General features: G+C 44.1%; 1 protein-coding gene across 1 annotated transcript; it reads left to right on the top strand.

The window, feature by feature from the left end:
* Positions 1-1598: 1598 nt before the first annotated feature.
* On the top strand, positions 1599-12824 carry SLC30A10 (solute carrier family 30 member 10). Its single transcript, XM_076334592.1, has 4 exons — positions 1599-2131; positions 2576-2659; positions 6182-6418; positions 7641-12824. Exons 1-4 carry the CDS (start codon positions 1615-1617, stop codon positions 8114-8116), a joined length of 1314 nt encoding a protein of 437 aa, XP_076190707.1. The 5' UTR covers positions 1599-1614; the 3' UTR covers positions 8117-12824.
* Positions 12825-17367: the final 4543 nt, after the last annotated feature.

Below are 17367 nucleotides of genomic sequence, written 5' to 3'. Positions count from 1 at the left end.
AAGAATCTCCAGTTAATGGGGAGTTGTGCGTTTTAGTCCTTGCAGATACACGGGAGGTTATTCCCTGAATGGCTACGTAAGTCCACTCCAGAGGTTAAGGTACATCTTGGGTTATATGCAAGAAAGGCTTTGGCTGTGTACACATAATTTAGGTGGAATTGAGAGGCCTCATTTAAAAGATGTATTCAAGCAAGGGATCAAACAATTAACAGCGGTAACAGCGCAATTGCTTCAGAGTTAGAACAAAGAGGAAATTCCCGAGGCCTTTAATGAATTTCTGGTTGTAGAGAACAACACCTTTGCTTAGGAGGGACATGATAGTGTCCCCTGGCCATGCTGGTTTATTATCTGATAGTGATGTATGCTTTGTCAAGCGTGGTGAAATGTTTCATGTGGCACTTCAGTGTGAACTGTAGTTGCTGAAGCACTGGTGTGCCTCTCGTATAATTGAAATACTCCAGACTCTCGCAGGATATAATTTTAAGGACATTATTTTCTTTAGGTCTTATGTCTTTTATTTAAGTATATTATTCTTGGGCCCAGTTCTGATTTTCTTTTTTACCTACTTCTGAACTCAAACATGAAGAAGAATTGTATGATGATCCCAAGTCCAGTCTGGGGTCACTGAAAATCTAGTGACAATAGCAGTTGTTTTTGAGAATGGCTTAATTTCCCGGCACCTCCTTCGATTATCCAGTGGCTCCCATCATCTCGAAATGCTGTATCAGTAGTCCGGCTCTGTCCTTTTTCCATCTGCATGCAGGAGTGCCACTTTCCCAAGTTATAACAAAAAAAAAGTATCTACAAATACAAGACAGAGGTTTACTCATTTTATTATGCTTCCTATAGATTATTCTGTGGGGCAAAAAAATGCCTGAAACTATTTTTCTCATAGGCTGATGTTAGATTCATGCACGCTTAGGTACTGCTGTGACATACCTTTTTAAAGGCTAGCTGCAGGAAGTTACCTGGTTCAGTAGATGGCACTCTATCCTCTGATCTGGCACTTAACCCATCGATAAAGCACCAAAGGAGTATAATTATTGGATCCGTCACTGAAACTTCACCGTATTCGGACAGCGTGGTGGTACCTGGCGTCCTGCAGAGCGCGCAGGGCAGCCTTCTGGGTTTGTCTGGATGGCTCCGCCGATGCAAGCGGGCCCTTTTCCAGCCGGGCTGCCAGGCTCGCGCCTCGCCACGGCCGTTTTAGTTCGTATTTATTTCGTATTTTATCTATTTCGTATAACCCACGGTCGTTCCTAACGACCCGTGAGCCCCGGGGGCCGCGCAGCGGCGGGGCGGGCGGGCAGCGGGGGACCCCCGCAGCCCTCCGCCCGGGGGCGCGGGCAGGGGGCGCGGCGCCGCTGCCGGTGGCGGTGGCGGTGGGGCGGTGCGGGGCGCTGCGGGCGGGCGGCCGGCGCCTTCCCCGCGGGGCAGGGCGGCGGGCGGGGCCTGGCGCGGCGGGCGGCGGCGTTAAGGGCTGGGCGGCTGTACTTGTTGCGGGCTGGCGGCGCTGCCTGCTCGGCGGCTGGGTATGGCCCGGCGCTAGCGCGGGGAGGGGCGCCGGTGGGACCGGCCGCCGCCGCCGCCGCCGCCATCGCCGTCGCCATCGCCATGGGGCGGTACTCGGGGAAGACGTGCCGCCTCATCTTCGTGCTGGTGCTCACCGCTGGCTTCTTCGTGGCCGAGCTGGTGTCGGGCTACCTGGGGAACTCCATCGCGCTGGTGTCCGACTCCTTCAACATGCTGTCGGACCTCATCTCCCTCTGCGTGGGCCTCTCCACGGGGCGCATTGCCCGCCGCAGCCGCCGGGGTCCCCGCGCCACCTACGGCTACAGCCGCGCCGAGGCGGTGGGGGCCCTCAGCAACGCCGTCTTCCTCACCGCCCTCTGCTTCACCATCTTCGTGGAGGCCATCCTCCGCCTCGCCCGGCCCGAGCCCATCGACGATGCCCGGCTGGTGCTCATCGTCGGCACCCTCGGCCTCGCCGTCAACCTCGTGGGGCTCCTCGTCTTCCAGGACTGGGGCGCCTGTTGCCGCCGTCGCCGCCGCCCGCCTGCCCTGCCACCTGCTGCCACCACGCTGCAGGCCGTGCCCGGCAGCGCCCTGACGGGGGAGGCGGATGAAGCAGGTGCCTTTCGGCTGCATCCTCGCCGCCTCGCCGTCCAGCCTTCCCCTCGTGTCCCGCATCTCTCCCCACCCCTCGCACCCTTCCCCGGCCCTCCTCGTCCCCTCTCTCCCTCTTGTTTGCCCTTGGGACCCGCTGAGCTGCCAGACCCATCCTCTGGGCCCTTCTGAAGCCCCAAACCCACCCGTGAGCCCCGAGGAATTTTACCGAGCTCGCTCAGACACCCACCGCCTCTTTCACCTTGTACTTTACACCTGGCTGCTGGGCGTCCCCTCGGGATGGGTGAGGGAGGCATTGCTCAGAGAGCTGCATGGAAAATGGTTTGGTTTGGGTTTGGGTTTTTTTTTTTTTTCTCATCATCTTTGAAATAAGTTGGTTTTGAGAAGGATGATGTTTTTTCTGTTTGTAGAGCTTATACACAACACAGCGTTTCTTCTTTGAATGCAGGTGACTCACCAAATGACCAAAAAAGCCCTGAAGAGGGGCCTGAGAAGAAAAAAGAGAGAAAGTCTGAAGCCTTGAACATCAGAGGTACAGCATGGGAGGATACTGCTAATATTATATTACCTTTAAACACTTTCTGGTTTCCATTGCAGATTTTTTTTTGCCAAATATCAGTAAGAAATGGAGCAAAAGCCCAGGATGCTTCTATGTATATGGACCCAGTTATCTTTAGCAGAAAGCTTTTGGTTGTATGTAATAGCATAGATAATACCAAAATAGTGTCATGCTGATTTGGCTCCGAGTGTGTTTACATTTTGATTTTAATTCTTTAGAAGAGTGCAGCTGAACTTTTTGGAAAGGAGACAAAGCCTCTTGCACTAAGCTCAAGTCACTAGAGGCTTTATAGGAAGGTAAAGCAGGTATCTATGAAGCGCTTCTTTGAGTGTCACTGCTGTAGTAGCTGAGCAGTTTTCAACTTCAAAATGCTTTTGGGCAGAAGACAGAATTTCTTTGAATCCCGAGGTTAACAGTGTTTTCTAGTCAGCACGAGGAAAAAGGTGCTGAATCTGGTGCTTCAGCACAGTGTTTTTCCAGGTCCTTGAACTGTGAACCTGTCCCTGAGAGAGTCTGTGACAGTATCAACCCTTCTTAGGGTGTTAGGCATAAGTATCAGCCCTGTTACGTAATTAGGCAGGTCTCCGGGTGTCTCTGGAGTGAAACTGTATAGCTACTTCTAGGAATAAATTAACCAAGTGTCTCTTTCCCCCTCTGTATAGGTGTTTATATGCATACACGTTTACATACCTATTCTGAGCAGAGCCAAAAGCAGGTCTCTTTGAGTGTATTAAAAATTGAGTTTGTCCCTCAAGGAAAGGGCTGTCAGAAAGCTGAAACAGGATGGTAGTTTCAGGCTTCTTATGGTCACCTATCAGCATCTGATACTGCTCCAAAGTTGTGTAAGTTGGCATCACATGAATTCAGCTTAGAGGTTGACATGGCAGTCAGGCACCTGGCTTTTTTTTTTTTTGGTGTGTGTCTGTCTACCTGTCTTTCAGAAGTGTTTGTTCAGAGTTACACAGATGTGTCTGTAAGGGAAGACGCTTTGGAAATCAAACCATGTGCTAGAGCCACAACACTTTGTTGAATGTCTAGAAGTTGGTGTCACTGGATATTATGGCAAATTGGAGTGGAAAAAGCAAAATGTCACTTTCAGGGATGGAGGAGAGGATAAGAAACCGATGAGTATATTTTAGAGAAGGCCTTACTTGCCTGAACGACAGTGCTTAGGCATAATGATGCTGGAAACTTTCAAAAATGTCTGAAGGATAAGGAGCTTGGTATCGTTTATTTTAAGATACCTGTCTTCTTTGATTTTTAAAAAGAGACTTTTTCTCTAAGTGCTACTTTAACTTTAGTATGTCATCTTTGCAAAATCGTTTTTTATTGTCCTTACAAATATTCTTTGCTTCTTTAGCCAGTGTTACAGATACGTGTCTTTAAAATTCTGATTCAAAATCTATGTTTTTTCTTTACTGCTGTAAGTTAGTTACATAGCTATACTTACTTTGTAATCACTTGGCAAAAAATTCTATACATTATAGAATCAGAGCCTCCCTGAAAAACATGGCTGGACAAAATGGATTGGCAGGGGAATTGGTTCCTTGATTTTTAAAAGTGGTAGGAACAGGAATGCAGACATTCTGCCTGACTGGGTTAATTATTGTAGTGTAAAATTACTCCTTTTACTTCTTGAGCATATGCAGAGTAGTTCAGACTTTCCAACACAAGCTGTTGGAAACGATGTGTTACCTGTAGTTTTACCATACTGACTTTATTTACTAAAAATTCATTTTCGGTTCTATTTTATAACCATAGCTTTTGGGGATCTATAGGGAAATGGGTTCATTTCTGACTAGGCCCTCATTCTGTGATGCGTAACCAAGATGTACATATTAACGATGTTAATAATGTAAAATAAGCATTTTCCAAATTCCATATTCTCAATTCATAATTTATCATAATTCTGACATGCTTACTTTTTTTTCTTAGTTCAGAAGAAGACTTTCTGGAACATTTTCCTGTTCTTTTTAAGCTGTGCTCTCGAGTTAGTTGCCTTGGCAATTGCATCCTGCCTGTCCCTCTTGTTCATGCAATAGCTGATAGCCCATGCAGAATCGGGATTATTTGTAAATGAAAAGGAAACACTGCAACACTGTTAGGAGGAGTAAAGCCCTGTGGGAGTCTGCCAAATGGGGCAGAACACGCCTGACTCCAGCAGAAAGAGCTGCGCTCACTGGAAGTTTGTACTTTCTTATCTGACCCAAGTGATTCAGAGGAACTTCTTTTCTCACACTGCAGATCAATGTTCATGCAAAGAGCTGGCAAGAGACAGCAGCACAGGCACGGCTCTCGGTCTAATCCAGTGTCCGGCATCACCAGAGTCAAAACTCTTTGCTGTGTTGTTAATGATTTTCAGAGGGAGCCTTTTACAGCTTCTCCAGCCCAGAGGAAGTGATTAAATTGGAGTGAAGCTCTTGAAAGTGCTTGTCATAGGGATGTTAAAAGCAAATGATCCTTTTTATTCTCTCACAGGCTGCGAATAAAAAGTACTGACAAAGAAATTGACTTCATATATTTAGAGATGTTATGAATTAGGCAGGGCTTGGAATGAAATCCGAGTCTGAACAGTAAAGACTGACAAAACTGGAGTACAGTTGAGCAATGATGGAAAGAGGGAAGGTCATGTAAAGTAGTAAAAAAAAAAAAAAGGAAGAAAAAAGGAGTTCTTAGATTATTGTAACTTTATAGCAAGAAGACTACTTTGGTCATTGTAGTTGAAAGGGCAGCTAAAAATGTGTTATTACAAAAGCCTGTTTTGTGTCTTTACTTTTTGTGCAAAAACATATCTATAGATGTAAAAAGTGGTACCCAGCATTCCTCTCAACTTAGAGTAGTCCAGGCACATATTAAACCGTGGTGTGCATGTGACTAACTCTCAGACCAGATTCTGGGTTTTTTTGGGTCTGAGGGCTAGTAGTGTTGGTGGGACAAGGTTTAATATGACTAGTAATCAAGCTTGATCCAAAAATTCGAGTTTGAGGGCGTTTGGAGCCATAGGAATGGGCTTAGGTTTCACTTAGGTAATTTTTCAGATTTCAACAGAAGCTGATGGAGGAGAATAACTGTTACTGGGGGTGGCCTGTGGCTCTCAGCTTCCAGGGTAGAACAGATAGATTTAGTTATCAATTTTTAATTGAGAATTGAGATTTAATGTGCCAGGATCTCTTAATAATCTGCAGGCATTTAAGCAAACACATTTTACGTTGCCATGGCATTGCAGTGGGACCGCAGTTGCTAGCATACCCTACATGTTTAATAATTCATCCCACTTAAGCAGCTGTCGTTCAGAGTCAGTATTTCCCTTGTTGTTTTGTTCTGAAAGCTGTTATTGAAAACTTTGGTTATGAAGTTAGTGCTTGGAATATTGCACTTTTCATGTCAAGTAGAACAGACTTGAAAAATGCAGCTTTACTCTCCTCCCCCCCCCCCCCCCCCCCGCCCCCCCCAGTAAAAAGCCCCCACTAATGGAAATTGTGCCATTTGTTTCAGGTGTTCTTTTGCATGTTATGGGAGATGCACTTGGATCTGTGGTCGTGGTAGTTACTGCTACAATCTTCCATTTACTTCCTCTGGGGAATGCTCCATGTAATTGGCAGTGCTACATTGATCCAAGTCTGACAGTAATTATGGTGTTCATCATCTTGTCTTCTGCATTCCCGCTTATCAAGGAGACCTCAATTATTTTGCTGCAGATGGTTCCCAAAGGTGTTAATATGCAACTACTGAGTAAGTCAAATTTGTTGTTAAAATGCTATTAATTTTAATGATATATTTCAATGCGTATGTTATTTCTGGAATGACATGTTTGGATTATTTACTCATAATAGCTCTAAATTCTCAAGAACCGTGAGAAATAGTCACATGCCTGTGTCCTAGCAACATGACTCAAATCTCTCTGGATTAGTTAAAGCATGCATTTTGAGAATGTGGTACTCCAACAATACATCAAAAATACCAGGTCTTGAGCTGTTAATGCTTTGTGTGGGGTGTTTGTGAAAGAAACAACACTGAATTACAATATTTCCCAACCCTGCAGCAGTTTCTTCCAAAAGGCTTCCAAAACAGCTTAGAAATTTCCATTAAGGTTGGTTAATTTTGTAGCTCTCTGGGGCTGTTCACACTGCTTAATTGTGGGGCAGCACTGGTTATTTCTGGAATTCCACCATGCTCAGGCCTAAAGAAACGAGAAGATGTGGGGTCTTGGCCAAGGAAGTGGTGCTCTAACATTGCTTCTCTGAACGCCAGGTAAATTGCCATTAGGGAGCCTAAGGGACGGGGTGAACCCAAAAGGAAGGGTGGCCTGCTCATGTGGTCATCTGGAGGCTGAACTGAAGACAGCTGGGAGTAGAATCGTAGAAGTTTGGGTTGGAAGGGACCTCTAAAGATCATCTAGTCCAACCCCCCTGCCGTGGGCAGGGACATCTTCAACCAGATCAGGTTGCTCAGAGCCCCGTCCAACCTGACCTGGAATGTTTCCAGGGATGGGGCATCCACCACCTCTCTGGGCAACCTGTGCCAGTGTTTCACCACCCTCAGCGTAAACAATTTCTTCCCTTATATCTAGTCTGAATCTACCCTCTTTTAGCTTAAAACCATTACCCCTTGTCCTGTCGCAACAGGCCCTGCTAAAAAGTTTGCCACCATCTTTTTAATAAGCCCCCTTTCAGTACCGATAGGCTGCAATAAGGTCTCCCCGAAGCCTTCTCTTCTCTAGGCTGAACAACCCCAACTCTCTCAGCCTTTCTTCATAGGAGAGGTGTTCAATCCCCCTGATCATTTTCGTGGCCCTCTTCTGGGGGCCATGAAGACAGTAGATATATTTTACTAAGTACAGCTCTTTTAAAAAGATAGTTCAGAGACTGCTGCTTTTGGATAGGACTCTTAATGGGAAAGCTAGTAATTAGCCAGTGCACCAAAGCCTCTAATATGTTTCTCTTATGTCTTCCAGCTGACAGACTAGCTCGTGTACCAGGGGTTAGCAGCCTTCATGAGGTGCATGTCTGGGAACTTGCAGGTGGGAAGAATATTGCTACTCTTCATATCAAGTGCCAAACCCCTACTGATTACCAAGATGCTGCTTATAAAATACGGAAGGTTTTCCACGAAGCAGGGGTCCATTCTGTGACCATCCAGCCCGAGTACATTGACCGCAAGACCTCCCAGCTACTGTGCAGCTCACCCTGCATCTCAAAAGCTTGTGACTCTCAGCTGTGCTGCAGTCAGCGGGAGCCCCCCCTGGCTAAAACTAATGGTTCTACTGAGAAAAACGATAGTTGCCTTTCTGCACTGCATAAAGACAATGGTTCAAGTAAAAATGATATTGAAATCCCTATCGAGTACCCACTGGCAGAGGATAGCATTAAAACCGTGAAAAATTGTGGCGTGTCTGATGACAAATCACAGTTGAGCAGCACACGACTTTAGACAATTCCCTCTACTATGCGTAATGTTTTCATAGAACGAATGTATCCTGGCTGGAGAGGGGGTCATCGGTGGTTGTAGCTGAAGTTGGTGTGGCAAAAAGATTTCTGTGCTTTAGCTGTAAACCAAAACACACCTAAAACCCCCTTGTATCTGAAATAAGGATTCATATTTCCACAAAGGGCGTTGCATTCATCTAAGATTTTTCTGATACGGCCTAACCCAGTTCCTTGCCAAACTACGTGTGAATTTCTGCTGTTAGAGCGGATGGGGTGTATTGCTGTCTGCACTGATGCTCGCAGTTGATGGCCGGTGGCACTGGGAATGAAACTCTGGCCTTTTCTGCTGAAGTGCGCTGTTTCCTGAAAGCCCTGTGGCCAGTTTGTGATTGTACTGGGCTGAAGTACTGTATATTTATAAAGGACTTCAGTAGAGATGCTTTACTGATCCTTAAAACCCGTTTTTGCATAGACAGTTCATGTTTAACAGTAACGCTTGTGCTTCTGGCCAGTGGGGTTTGTGAAGGAAATTAAGAGTGTTTAAGGGGGAGGGGAAGCACTCAGGAATTTTGACTTGCATTGTTTTCTTGATTGACTCCTGTATTTAGGGACAGAGCAGAAGCTGGTCTTGCTTCTCTACTAGTAATACTGGAGTCTTAGCCTAATCACAGATAAGTATGCTAAAGAATAGACTTCTTGTCATGAAAGCAAAGAAATACTTACTAACGTTGTCTGTACTGATTCTAGCGAATGGAAATGCAGGCAGTCAGCCAGTTAACTTTTATCTTGTTCACTGTTGTGATTGTATAACTCGGGTCTTTTTTATTTTATTTTTTTTCTCCTGACAACAGAAATTATAATAGCCACAGGTCTTAATTCATCATGGTGCGGGATGATTGCAGAATCTTTAACACTGAGTGTCTGTCATTATTCATGCTGAATAAATAAGCTAATGTGTTTATTATGAGCAGTTAAAATTCTGCAGTTCTATTATTAAGACACAATTTGATATTGTATTAATTAAGGAAGTCCCTTTAAAGTTTTATATGCAGTGTTATCACTTAGAGGAAGCTTTAAAAAAAATTACAGGGAATTTTTCCTTGTTTAGCCTTGATTAATTCTTGCTGATTTATGGTAAAGGTCTAAGCCCTCCCCTCTGCCCTGCCCTTCCTCCCCCTGCCCAAAGGTGTATTTCACGGTGTATTTAGTGAAGCAGTTCCTTTATCTTTTTGCTGCTTGCCTTTTTTAAAGGCATGCAAGGGTGCTCTAAGGAAAACAAGATGACGTGCCCTGTCACCAGTGCTGGATTTAGGTCAGGTCTGTTCTCCAGGTTTCTTGGAGAGGAGACCCGCTACCTAATTCACACTGAGCGTAGTGCTTAGCTGCACCGGCTATGCAGACCAGATCCAGAAGCTTTCAAATGCATTTTGCTGTCAAAAGCAGCCTTTCAGTGGTCTGTGTGGCCTGGGCAGGGTATTCATTTATTCATGGGGACACCACTATAAAATAGTGATGTCTTTTCCTCAGTGACACCTTAACAGAAAGGGAAAATTGATTTCCTGCCTGGGCTGGGAAAATACCAGGACCTCCTTGTAAGGCTGGCTAGAAAGCAGCCAACTCCTTATTAATAAGGACGATTGCATTAAGTCAACGACTATTAAAACACACAGTGGGCTGTTTTACTGCTTGGAAAATGCTATTTACTGAAGCAGTGATTGCAGTCTAAATAGCACATTTCTAGATTTGTAGTTACCCCTTTTGAACAGATTCTTGGGTGAATTGATATATTTTATAGCCTTCCATCGTAGGTTTGTATTATATAAATTAAACTGTGTGTTAGTATAATTAAAAGCTTGATCCTGCAGTCTGTTTGATTCTGTTGGCAGCTGCAGAGGTGGAAGCAGCAGGACCTTGCTTGGCAGTTACTGCACGAATTAATGTAAATCAGGAAACATTTTAAGAATCGCTCTGTCTTTTAAAAGCGTGTGGCATAAAGTAAGACAGCCCTTTCTTCTGTTCTTTTTGTCCTTATTTTCATCTGTGATGATGTGTAAATGTCAGGGTTTAGATGTAAATAACAAATATATTTATAGTTTTTTTGAGAATGGGAATAGAAAGCTCCCAAAATGACAACAAAGTCTATGGGAGCACTTGCTTCCCAGATAGCTGCTAAAAGAAGCACCCTTTCATAATTATGCATTTGTGTCTTAAATCAGGTAATCTTTTTATATATACATTTTATTAAATGGTTGGAAGACGGAATGGCAGTATTGTTTATTCTGGAATTGGAGAAAACTAGTATGTGTAACGTTGAGGCATTTGACAAAATGGACTATCTTTTTCTTTATCCTTCCAGTGTTTGTTAAAACTGTGATTATCTATTTTTTAAGTTTTTAGAAGTGTTGTAACCTGAAAATACAATGAAGTAACATTCTTAAACATTTTTCTTGTCTGGTTGATTGTACTGTAATTGTTGCCCGTGAATAAATAGGAAAATACCAGGGATTATAGAAATCTTCAGGTCTAGAAAACAAGCAGATTTAAAATTTGCTTTATTACTTAAGGAAGCAAAACCAACAGAGCTATATTATTTATGAGGTGAACCTTGTTTTTTCTGTGTAGGGACTTTCAGGGTATCCAACTAAGGTTTCTGACCCGGTATCCTTGTTTTCCTTTGAGTCCTGGAAGAAAATATTTTTCTTCTCTGTTTTAAGTGTGTCACAACTAGGCTCTACTGGGTGGCCCCTCTCTACTTCTGTAGAAGCCTTCATTCCAATCAGTGTGTATTTTGTATTGGCTTATTTCCCTTCAGTTCTTGGCATATCTCTTCTAATTCTCTTGAAGTAAGCTTACCTCATTTTGAAATACACTATATTTCAGTATTTGCCCTCATGTATGGGCACGTGTTCTAGATTCAGTTTTGTAGTGTATTGCACTGTTGAAAAAACTCTTTTCTGGCCTCTTCAGCTAAATTCCTATTTTCCCCCTCCAAGTCAGTAATGTAAAATTTCTGACGATTGCAGGTTGATTGTGCTACCCTGTCCTCTTCAATTACTCCCTTCTGATTGCACCATTATGGCATTCGGTTTCTCTTGCCGTGGTTGCCCCTATCTGTCCATCACTGTCTGTAGCAAAGGAAATCTGCTTAAAACACAAGTGATTTTCAACTGCGTGTCCAGCTTATGTGGCCCTCTGATCCATAACCAGTCATACATGTGACCTAGTTGTATGACAACGAAACCTTTGCTAGCCTTGGCAGATAGTTTTGGAGCAAGAGTGAAATATGGAATAAATTAACATGGCATTGAATGCAAAAGCAATTTACTGGCCTTCATCAGTCGTGGGCCTTTTCTTAAAATGCGTTCAATTTTTTTGTCACCTTTTCATATGTTATCCTTTAACCGAACATGTCAATTTGATAGGTAATTTTTCCTTCTTCTGTAACTCTCTGAATGCAGATCTTGCCTTTGCTTGTCTATGTAAAGAAAAATAACTGATGCTATTTTTAGGAGCATTGCCTTTGTTTTGCCAAATTTTCAGTTGACTTCCTTCTCCTCGTGTTCTTTGCGATACTTATTTTGACTTGTCGTGCAACCGTGGTTTTTTCCTCTTAATGTTTTTCTTATTCTTTGTCTCTTCAATAAAAGCAGTATGGTTTTGCTAGCCTTCTGGTCATGGTGATGTACCTATAATACAGTTTAGAAACACCTCTTCTATGCACTGGTTTAATTTTTGCACTCCATTTAATTCAACTTCACTCTCTTTCTGGTTTTGCTATGCGATACACTTTACCATTGCAAACCACTTTTTGATCTTGTTTATTTCTTCCTATTCTTTCCCCCCGCCTCTACCTGATTATAACACTTACTGTCCTCAGTGCTCCCTTTTATTCTGAACTTTGAAGGGAATATGCTGGCATCCAAATTTTCCCCGAAGTGAAGTTCACCACCCAAGGTCTATGGATGGCTACTCCAAGGACTCTTTTATGTCCTGTGATCTGTGTCAAAGTGTTGTCTAAGTAGTCATCCTGAGATATAAATATATATATTTATATATATTGAAATTCTTTATAAGCACTCCACCTGAACCAACTTTTTAAAGAAAGTTGGTTCCTAAGCCTGAGAAGGTCTAATGAAATCACTAGAGTTCATCAGTCACTCATTAACACCTTAGGGGAAAGCTTGGATCACTAACTGGAAAGCAGATAAAAGGGACATTTCTGAAAAGATAATCCAAACACTATGAAGATTTCTATAGGTTCTACTACTTACTCTGCTGTACAGTGGAAGCACTTTCTATGTTAAATACTTTATTTGAACAGTGATACCTTGATATGAGGATGTCACTGTATAAAGTTGTTACATTTATGGAGTTGTGTTGCTTAAAAGTTTCCTCCAGTTTTTCTGTTCATTATGTGATTTAAATAATGTGCCAAAATGTAATTTCCATGATTGCTGACTCAATGAATGGAAAATCTCACTGTGGTTTTGTTAACTATTAGTGAAAAATTACTTAAAGTTTTATGTACAGTTAATTTTTTTTCAAAATGAAGTTTGAATTTCTTGTAAATAAAGTGTATTTTTAAATAAACCCGTTGTTCTGAGCATGATGTATGTTAGCAATAGGGAGCTTGTGTCACTTTGGATAGTTTTAAGACCTTTGTATGAATAAAGTTTGCTCTTAACCTGTGAGCTTGTTAATGTCAGGATTAAAACTGCACACTCCAAATCTTTTTCTTCTTGTCCTAAAGTGGTGTTTTTCAACATTTATTAATCCAAGCATGACCTTGCCTCTTTGAAAAGAAATCCCAGGATCACTTGGGCAGCACTGCTGTGATGGGTTTCATGTACAATCGATAAGAGTTAGGTTATAACTGTAATGTTTACCATCAACTCTCCAGAGAAGTCACTAGAGCAGCCCTGTAGGTTTGTGGCTGAACTTGTCTCTGCTGAAGTGTGATCAAAGTTGAACGCCATTAAAGTGTGGTCCCTTGCTGTGATGGGTTTATTTTCTTCTTTCAGTGGGGCAGCTAACATGCTGCTTGTCCGATGCAAGAAGCACATATCTTGGTCAATAGAGATAGCAGGCATTTGAATAACCATGAAGCGTTATCTACTACTTCTATATTAGTAAATTAAATATACCTGGGGATATTCCAGGGCACAGAGACCAACCGGCATAGAAGAGCTTGCATCTATGCTAGTAAAATACTGGCCACTTCAAAAGACGGTGGCTCCGTGCTGATGGCTAATTGAGATTAGGTCCTTGACTCTGGACTGTGCCCGGGAACGGCTTGGGGGAGCAGTAATTGCCGCAGGCCATGAAATGCTTGAACAGCTTACTAATACAGATGATCATGGTTCATCCCCAGGCACTGTTTAATTTGCTGATATTGATGAGGCCCTCGGTCCCTGAGCCTCTGCGCTGTTTTGCAAGGTAGCAGTACCTGCAGACAGAAAAGGAGTTGAAGCTGGTGGTGGTTTCTTGGGATCTGGGGTTGAAAGGTTTCCTCTCTTTGCACACGTACGCCGTGCTGTATCAGTGTGCAGGGTGAGCTGGGAGGGGAAAGGCTGCCTGGATCAGCAGTGTGGTCAGCAGATAAGGCTATCATCACAGCTGCTTGCATGGCTCTGGAAACAAAAGGCACAAGGCAAGTGGCACGTTCGATACGGCGTTGCACTTTGCTTTACCTCCTTCCAGTCCTAGTACATTTATTTATTTTTTTTCAGCATTCACCCATGTTTAATAAAGCTTTGCGTCTGTTTAACCACATATCGCTGACCACCCTGTTGTGAGGAGATGGAAACTGAACTACGTCAAGAGGCTTCGGGGTATATATGGGAAAATGAACCCATAAAGACATTGTACAAGTCATTGAATTGGCACAGTAGTTCCACAGCCTAGCGTACAGATCTAAGTAAGAGATTGCATAATTCAAGACATAGAAAACAACCCTTTTTTCAATATACACCTTAAAAATCAATCTTGTAAAAAGCATCTGATGTGGATGAGCCGATCCCCCAAGTTTTAAAACGGAAGTACAACAGCTGGTGGGAAATCAGCACAACGAGTGCCATGACATCTTGCAGAACAGCACTTGCTTTAATTAGCTATTTGTCTTTAAAACTGCCATATGAAGTAGGGATGGTAGCCTTTCTGCATACCCCGGTTTCCTTTGCTTGCTTAAATTATTCACAGAAAGTGTTTTCTTATGGCACAGTCTGGCTTAAGAGTCCAGCAGCATGCAGGGTCTACCCTGGGATAAAACACCCGCCGGCAGCACAGTACCTGCAGCTCTTGTGCTGGCTGTTGCATGCTTCAAACATTTGCATCCAAATGATTTTGGGGACATCGCTACCAGGGGATCACCTTTCTACTTGAGAACATCTCTGGTGCTGTGTAATTTCTAAGAGTGTAAGTGAGTGTTTGGTCAGCCCTAAATTGTCTGGGTGTAGCTTGATAAGTCATGGCAGAGGGAGATAATCAGGGCCTCCAAAATAATTGTGAGCCTTTGCACAGTGCCGAGAGGAGCTGCTCCCCAGCCCTTGCTGAGGAGTAAGAGGGTCCTGCTACTCCCCCAGCTTGCAGTGGTGGAGCAGACCTGCCCATGTGCTGCAGCAAAGGGACTTTGTGCATACCCCAGGATGAACTTCAGCTGCTGCCGGGGAAGGATTTGCTGAGGCTTTCGGAGAGGGAAGAGTGGGAACCTGCAAAGCTCCTTCAGTGGCCCCCGAAACCCTGTTCTCTGAATAGCAACTGTGCGTTCAAGCACAGTTTCTGAGGCCATCCAGAAGTGGGCAGTGGTCTATACGTTGTTTTCTGCCTCCTACTCCCGGATGCTTTTTATGTGAAGGGAAGGGACTTACCTGGAAATGTGTTGATGCTTTTTTATGATTTTCTTTAATTCCCATTGTCTCCAGGTGTGAGCTTTTTCATTTGTTTGCAGTAACTCTAATTTGCCTCTGCTCTTTAGTATCTGAAATATGAAATATGTTCTTAACCGACCAGCTCCTTAAATTCACAGTTGCAGTAAGTCCACCTACCCCTGAAAGTAACACTGGTTGTTCTTTTATGCTAATATGCCGGCACTGTATGTCTGCTATGAAAAGAAAGAAAAAAGCAAAGGCAGAGATTCCAAGGTATAGTTGTCCTACAGGCTATGAAGTTCTATAAACGATAGAATGGATTATGCTTCCTCCTGGTTGTAAGACAGGGTACTGCTTCTCCAAGAAGCAAACTGATCATTTTGGGTTAGTGGTTGGGCTGACGTGAAGGCTATCCCCAAAGCCTGCCTTCGGTAGACTGAGCATCGCTGTCCTTGCGGTTCTTTCAGCTTTGCCAGCCCAAGAAGGAAGGGATTTGGCTCCTGATGCAGGAACACGGGAGCAGTTTATCTGCTGGTGGAAGCGAGCACAAGTGTGTTGGCTAGAAGGAAGTTCTGGCTGTTTTCACCAGCTGAAAATTCGGTCCTGTGCTCTGCTCTTCTCCATGTGGCAGGGACCTGGGCTGCCGGCACAGCAAGGAGGGGTTACACAGTGACTCAGCGGTCACCTGAAGGGGATGAAAATTTATTTTTCTGGCTACAGTGGGGATCTCCAGGGGCCATGGAGCAGTAAGGCAATGACCCCCCCTCCTGCTGGCAGTGGCGCTTGTTCCTGTACATATATATATGTATTATTTCTGGTAGAAGTCAAAGGCTTCTGCTGATTATGCTGTATTTGCAACCCCCAACTAACACTGATGTTACGTTTCCTTCTGAAAGACAAATACTGTCTCTCTTAAGCACTCTGTGTCCTGGCCAAAGAGTAATCATGTGAGGCAGCAGCAGTGGGAGACCGAGGGGAACAAAGAGGAGCCTGGCTCACAGAGCTCTTTCAAAGTAGTTGTTCACTTGGCCAAGGAGTTCGGCAGCTTGCCTGTGTCTTCTTTGAATCCAGCATCTCTTGTACAGCCCCATGCCTGCCGCTGCGTGGGTAAGGGTAACCTTCTTTGTATGGGGGACACACACACAAAGCAAAAAACAGTCCGGGCAAATGTGGCCTCAGGACAAGGAGCCGTAAGGAAGAGAGGGATGGAGCGCGTCCCTCTCGTAGGATGGAGGTTGTTTCCACAGCAAGTGCCAGCAGCAGCTCTGCTGCCTGAAAGGCAGTCAGCAGAGAGGGTCTGATGAAATGGATAAATGTCTTATATTTAACACACACAGAGGCACGTACACATATATGCATGCATTTATTTTTGCACGCACACACATGTGTATACACACACACACACACATATACTACATATATGTGAGTGTATGATACTGACTATATATGACCATATTTATTACCATTCAGCAAATGAGAGTTTTTGCTTTAGTCACAGTGCCATACAAATACCGCTTGCTGGGTATCCCCGATATCTTCTATCTGGTATATCCTTCCTACTTTGAAATTGGACCAATTCAGTATATCAGGATTGCATAGTTGCCCTTTAAATAGTTGTGCGTCTGCCTGGCAGAAACTGCCAGGGTCTAGCGGCAGGGTTTTGTGTGTATTTGGTATATTTTCTGTACCATTAATGAGCACTGCCATGTGGATCCCAGCTGTGTGAGGCAGCTTTCTGCTAGATACTGAAGTTGTGTAAAGGGCAGAGGCATATAATAAGTGGACTTCCCTTGTTGTGAGGTTCACGCTGATTTTCCCTGCTGTGGTTGATCTGGGCAGAGAGGAACACAAAAGTGGTCTTTAAAAGTTAGCTAGACATGCAGCAGGGAGAAAAGAAGAGTGCATGGATGGCCAAATACAGCCAGTCCCCTGGGGAAAGTCCTCCCGCCGCTTCATTCAGTGGGTGGTTGCTACTGCAGTGTGTTTTTTGGCTGGCAACAACAGCCATAATCCTATCAGCTCTTATCGCCCCTCCTCAAGCATGCCGAGTCCTGCTCCACCCTGACTCTATCTGGGGGCTCCAAACTCTGGCCCCTCCAATCCCTTTGATTATTTTCCTTCCACTTGCTCTTCTCAGATCCTTTCTCCCTTGTCACCCAGCGCCTCCCTAATCTGCTTTCTTCCTTGCCCATCCGTCCAGGGCTGGCAATCTCTCCCTCGCCGGCATGCTGCTGGCCACCTTGCGCTTGTTGCCTTTCTGCTTGGAGTCCTCTTTAGCTTAGTCCTGGAAAAAATCAAAAAGGGGTGTTCACAGTGGCCAGGTCTAGGGCTTAAAAGAGCAGCCAGCTCCAAAACTAACTTGCTCTTTACAGAACTGCTGCTCAATTTT

The sequence above is a fragment of the Aptenodytes patagonicus genome, chromosome 3, assembly GCF_965638725.1.
Source record: "Aptenodytes patagonicus chromosome 3, bAptPat1.pri.cur, whole genome shotgun sequence".
In the NCBI taxonomy this organism is placed as follows: Eukaryota; Metazoa; Chordata; class Aves; order Sphenisciformes; family Spheniscidae; genus Aptenodytes; species Aptenodytes patagonicus.
This window is presented reverse-complemented; position numbering and strand designations above follow the sequence as displayed.